Below are 6458 nucleotides of genomic sequence, written 5' to 3'. Positions count from 1 at the left end.
GTGGAATAAGGAGAAGACAGTAGGAGAAATAAGGTGAATTGGGGAACGGGAAGTATGCTTGGCTGATGCTAAATTAAACTAAAATATTGTATTTTTTAATTCTTCACCTCTTCGCCCCTTAAAAAAAACTAAAAAAAACGTTGATTGTCGGCTTTTACAACTTGAACAGCTTCCAATATATCAGGACTTTTAAATTTTACACCAACTAGTGTAGGAACCTAATTTCCCACATTTTCGAAGAATTGTCCCATGTGGACTAAAATACGAATAAAAAAAATAATTTCAAAAATACAATAAATTCAAATTAAATAATAATCGGAAAATTTCAAAAACTTACTGTATATATTTGTTTGTTTTGGAGTGTGATAATACAATAATGGTGTATTTGGAGCGACATCTGATACAGCTTTTAAGTAACTAATTAATTCTTTCTCATCGAATGGTTTAAAGAATAGTTCTGATAATAAAAGTATAGAACCAACTTTTATTTTTTCTGCATGTCCTGCCTAAAAAAAGAAATAAAAAACAAATTGTGATACATGTGACTTCTATTCTTTGGCAGAAATAAAATGAAAATAAAACAATAACACAAGAAAGTTCCATTCTTTTTGGATAATAGCATAAATTATGCTCCTAAGGGAGAAGAGGGACATTTTTGACCAGTGTATGTTTTCAGTACGAGTTTTAGCAAAAATTTCAATTTAAGAATGTCTATAAATTGCCGCATATTTATAAAATTTTTTAATCATTTATGGTAATTTTACAGTTAATATGGTAACTCATTATAAATTACCCAAAATTAATTTTTCAAATTTCTGGAAATTTTTGGTAACTTGCGGTAATTTGATCAATTATATATGGTACATTTCCATAAATTACCACAAAATTCTATTATCCGAAACAAAAATTTTCTTGTATATTTAAGTTGAGTGGGCTGATTATCGTGAAATGCGAGCTCATAGATGTATAATTTTCATTATTCACCTCTGACCTCCCTTTTTACTACTTGGGGAGTAAAAAGTAGAGCTTTAGCCAGACCTTTATAGAAAGTCATATTTTTTAGTTAAAAGTTCTAGTATTTAATTAAATAGATATTTTTAATTAAAATTAATATTTTCTAGTGAAAAATTAAAAAATGTTGTAGAATTTTTTCTTTTTTAGTAAAGAAATAATCTTCTTTATTGAAAAATTACTCTTCTTGATTGGAAATTAAATTATATGTTTCAAAATTGACTTTATTGTTAAAAATTCAACTATTTTGGAAGAATAATATACTATTTGAATAAAAATTAGGTTATTTATTTAAAAATTAAACTATTTTGTTTGTTCTATTTTCAGCTATACTTTTATTTATTTTAGTTGAAAGTTAAACTATTTGGCAAAAAGTATATTCATTTTGTTATAAATTCGTCTTATGGCGAAAAATTAGTCCTGCTGGTTGAAACTTTATCGTCTTAGGTTTAAGTTAGTTGCCTTGCCACAAGTGTCATAAAATCTGAAAAAAAAATATTTTTTCTATGATTTAATGAATCAAAATATAAGAACTAATATCATTTCGAATGAAAAACATTTCTTATAAGAAAAAGTACTATTCGCAACAACAACAAAAATTATTTTAACCGTGTTTTTGCAATTAAATTACTGCTGACCGTCGCTTTTTACAATTTAAAAAAAATTATTGCATTTTAATAAATGATGGCAAATTTTCTTTGGAAGATTATTCTCTACAACTGTACGTTTTCCAATTTTTAAAATAACTCAATAATACTACTATATAATTAGTTGTTTCAAAAGTGTTTTGTTACAAAAAACTGTTCTGAAAATTTCAGTCATACAAAAATTTACTTTCAAAATTGGAAACAGTCTTGTTGTAGAGAATGTTTCACCGAAAAAAAAAGCCGTTATTTATTAAAATGCAATCATTTTTTAAAACATTGGTACGAAGCTACGATCAGAAAAAATTCAATGGCAAGAAAACTGGTTAAAATTAATGTTGTTTTTGTCTCAATTTGAACAGTTTAAAAAAATATATCATGGTTTTTATTTAAAATATTATCAGTTATAATATTTTGATTCGTAACATCCTAGAAAAACTAATTTTTTTAGACATCTGACTTTTGGCACGACAACTACTTTAAGGTTCAGCTTTTCGCTTACAAAGTCAAACTATCTTCTTGAAGGTTTAATTATTATTTTCTTGAAAATTCAACTATTTTTTTAAGTCTTTTTGTACGAAAATCCAAAAATTCAACTGTTTTCTTAAAAATTTAAACTTTTGAATCTAAAATTCATCCCTTATGCTTGAAAAGTGACCTTTTTTGTTTCAAATTCAACAATTTAGTTCAAAATGTAACAGTGTTGGATAAAATTTAATTTTTGTTTTGTATTAAAATTCGACCACTTGGTTAAAAATACATCTTGGTAAGTTAAACAATAAACTGTTTTGTTAAAAAGTCAATTATTGTCTTAAAACTTCAAATTTATTGTTTAAGTAATCTTTCTTGGTCAAAAATTGATGAATAAACGCAAAATATTTTTGCAATCCGTGTTTAGCGAACGATTCTGACATTTACTGCAGGGGGGGGGGTTGCAAAGCTAAAATAAACGTACTATATGAACGGCCTCTCATTGAAAACTAAATTTTTCAAACACATAAATATTAATAAAAACTCAATTTAAATAAATTGTTGAAACGAAATAATTTGTTCGCTTTTTGTTAATAAATTTGAATTTAAACCCATTAATAATACATCTTTCATGAGAAATAATTATTTTCGCCACATTCCGATAATGTAATAAAAGATAAATTCAATATCAATCAAAAATAATTTTAAAATAAATTTTAGCAGAGCTGGGTTAGAAATTATTTACCAATTCTAAAACATCGGGAAATGGGGCACCTCCAATTTGAACCCTTACATGTTGTTTTGTCGTTTTAACAGCTTCTGCCCAAACCTCTGTAGGTTTTTTCCTTTCCTTTACACTCAATGCTGGCTCTTCTCCGGTTGTACCAGCAACTTTTTTTTTAAATTAGAAAACTTAATTATGAAGTTTTTATGGGAAGTATGGGACCACTTATGAAGTATGTGGACAACTTGGAGGAGAAGAAACAGGGGAAGTGAAAGGAAATAAGGGGTGGAAAAGTAGTTAAAATAAGGGGATATTAGGTACGGTAATTAAGGGGCGTATTTGAAATTATGTCAAATAACGGGTTGATGAGTGGGAAAATGAGGGGAGGAGGAAATGGGAGAAGGCGTGTGTACTGTGAAATGTGAGGAGCGAATGTAGGGAATGTGAATGAATACGAGATGAAGTACGTGAAGTAGGGTGAATGAGAAGAAGTAAGTGATGGGAAAGTGGAAGAAGTGACAAGAAATCGGGAGTATGTGTGTAGTGGAAGCTATGAAAAGTGAGGGCAAGAAAATTAGGAAAGTTTTGGGCTGTAATGGAATGGAAATTAGAAGAAATAGTTAATGGAAAACTAGGTGAAATAAGGGAAGTGAAGAAGGAGAAATGAAGGAAGTGCAATTAGGGGAAGAAAGGTAGAGTAAGTGAAGGAAAATGATAGAAAATGGAGTATGAGAAGTGAGAGGGAGTGTAAAAAATGAAGGTGGAAAAAAGTGAAGGAAATTGGGGATACGAGGCAACATAAAGTATAGGGTTGAGTGATAATAAGGTAATATAGGGCGTTGGAAAAGAGAAGGAGCAGGAATATAAGATATAAGTGATCGAAAATAAGGAAGAATATTGGAAATAAGAGAATGGAGGGGGATATAATAAGGAAAGATAACGTAAATGAAGTGAAGAGAACTAAGAGCAAGTATGGAATTTAGAAAAAAAGAGTAAAAGGAATGTGAGAGAAGTAACGGGAAATAAGGAGTCGGTTTGAAGTAGTTATCATAAAAAATCAGCGAATGGGAATCACGAGCTGCAAGGTGAAGTAGCAGAACTGAATAAAGGGTAATTACGGGAAATGAGGGAACAGGGTGGGGAGGATAAGTAGAGTAAGTTATGGGAAATGTAGGGTAGAAAGGAAATTCGATAAGAAAACGTGAGAAAAGTAAGAAGTAATATGAGAAAAGAAGAGGAATTAAGAAAGATAATGAGAGGGTGAGCAGAAGTACTGTGAAATGAGTAATGTGTTATTAGCGGAGGTTCTACGAAAAAGGGATAGGCAAAGTATCTGAAATAAATGGAAATTAGGAAAGGGAAGTAAGCGAAGCTAGAAGAAATCAGAGAAGTCAAAACAGAATAAATGTAGGAAAATAATGAGGGTAAGTCTGGAAATTTATGGCAAATAAGGGGTGAAGCAGTAAGAGAAGTGATGCAAAATAAGGGAATGAGTAGCAGGAGAATGTTTCAAAAATTAAGGGATAGGGTAAACGAGAAGAAATTAGTGGAGAAGAAGTGGATGAAGTGATAGGAGATTAGGAGTATGTAAGTAGTGAAAGTCAGGAAAAGTGAGGACAGGGAGAGAAGGGAAGTAGTAAGCAATAGGAAAATGGAATTAGAGCAAATAAAAGATGGAAAAATAGGAAAAATAAGGGAAGTGAAGCTGGAGAAATGAGAAGAGTGCAAGTACTGTAAGTAGAGGAAGAAAGGTAGAATAAGTAAGGGCAAATTATAGAAAATAAAGTGTGAGAAAAAAGGGGAAGTAAAAAAAGTAAAGAGGGTTGAAAAAGTAAAGAGACTTGGGAAACACGAGGCATCATGAAGTATGATAGTAAGGGAAGTTAAGGAGGAACAGGGGGGGGGTAAAAAGAGAGGGAGTAGGGACATAAGGTTAGGATTAGTAGGGAAAGCAATAGGAAATTAAGAATCGTAAGAGAATTTAAGGGAGACGAAGTATGGAAAGTAAATAAGGGAATAAAAGGGAAATTAGGAGAGGAGGATTATTGGAATTGAAGGGCAATAATGGAAAATGCGAAAAGAGTGAGTACGGGAAGTCAAGAGAAGTATATGAAATAAGTGTAGAAGAGTAAAGAAGCGAGGGGAAGCAGAAGAAATGATTATAAATGAGGGCAATTAGGGAAGGCAAAGTAAGGGCTGGGGAAGGGAAGAAGTAGAACGAACGTGTTAGCTGCTGGATTAAGAAATAATTAGGGAGAACTACGGGAAATTAGGGGCATATGGAAAGAACCGTAGAAAAAGTGAGGTCAATGAGAGAAAGCTAAGTATAGGAAGTAAGGAAAAATGGGAAGGTAGTGGTAAGAGAAGTAAGTGAGTTGAATGAGGGAAAGTATGAGAAATAAGGGACGAAAAAGTAGGAAAAGTGAGGGAAAATAACGTTAAATAGTAAATGATAATAAATAAATAATATTAGTAAGATAAATAATAATAAATTATATTATTTTTAGTACGTACCAAGTACCGCTTTGACTTCTCCTTCTGCAAGATATTTCGCATATTCCGGGATAACTGACAAATTTAGCAATTGTTTACTAAAATTAGAATAAAAATTACTTTTAAGATTATGATTATAATAAACAATGTATAAATAAAATAATTAGAGTATGTGTATTTCTCTTAACTAGAAATTACTTTTTCAAGATACAGAAAAATAAAATATGAAAATAGAATATATCGACTTCAATAATAGGTAATTTAAATTGGTTTGTTTACGCATCACGATTAAATGGTGATTAAATGGAGAAAAGTATAATTTTGTAAAATATTTACGACCCTGAATTTAGCTATACATATAGATTTGAAAATTGGGGAATTTATTTAAACAAAACTAATTGTCCAATCAAAAAAATAAAAACATATCTGAATTCGGCTCAGCCATACCTGTAGGTGATTTTCGAATTATTAAAAAAGAATGATTTTTAAACAATTTGATTGTTATAAGCAAATGGGAACGCAATATAAACAAACCTAAAAGCTCCAAAATATTTTCAAGTATATTACTGCATACTTCAATAAAATACCCCTCGATGATTTTTGAATGAACGAAAAAAAATAATGATTAAAACAAATAGAATTTTTATAATTTTTTTTTTCGTTTTTCACGATTTAATGTACAACAATGTTAAGTAAAACCTGATAACTCAAACTAAATAAAAATAATATTATTTTAAGCTTAAAATAAACAAACAAAGTTAACACTTTATCCATCAAATATTGTTTATAACCCCTCCACTCTCACTGAATGCCGAAAAAGCCTTTTCAAATAAATTTTTATATTCAGACATATAGCCAGAACGAACTAATTGTCCCAGAAAAAAACTGAAGGTATCGTTGAAGGCCTCTCATCCATATCTCTAGGTGATTTTTGAATCATTGAAAAAAATTATTATTTAAACACTCATATTGTTTATAATATTTAGAATTTGCTTAAACAATTAGGGAACAACAATTGAGACTCCGGATTCTATAACCACGCATAAAATTTGCCTGGCCGCTTCAGGCCGCTCGAGTTGGCCTCTGATGGCTTGAAAATCAGTTTTCGAAAATTC

General features: G+C 30.3%; 1 protein-coding gene across 1 annotated transcript in view; it reads right to left on the bottom strand.

Annotated features, from left to right (window-relative positions):
• Positions 1 to 218: 218 nt before the first annotated feature.
• LOC117180641 (N-acetylneuraminate lyase-like) overlaps positions 219 to 6458 on the bottom strand; it is a 7744-nt gene continuing 1504 nt past the window's right edge. The window contains exons 2-5 of the mRNA XM_033373132.1: positions 5365 to 5441; positions 2872 to 3017; positions 338 to 506; positions 219 to 256 (exon numbers count right to left, since the gene is read on the bottom strand). Coding sequence (XP_033229023.1) covers positions 219 to 256; positions 338 to 506; positions 2872 to 3017; positions 5365 to 5441 — 430 coding nt within the window. The remainder of the gene's footprint in view (positions 257 to 337; positions 507 to 2871; positions 3018 to 5364; positions 5442 to 6458) is intronic.

The sequence above is a fragment of the Belonocnema kinseyi genome, chromosome 1 (genome assembly GCF_010883055.1).
Source record: "Belonocnema kinseyi isolate 2016_QV_RU_SX_M_011 chromosome 1, B_treatae_v1, whole genome shotgun sequence".
In the NCBI taxonomy this organism is placed as follows: domain Eukaryota; kingdom Metazoa; phylum Arthropoda; class Insecta; order Hymenoptera; family Cynipidae; genus Belonocnema; species Belonocnema kinseyi.
The sequence above is the reverse complement of the archived record's forward strand: the minus strand, read 5'-3'. Positions and strand labels throughout refer to the sequence as shown.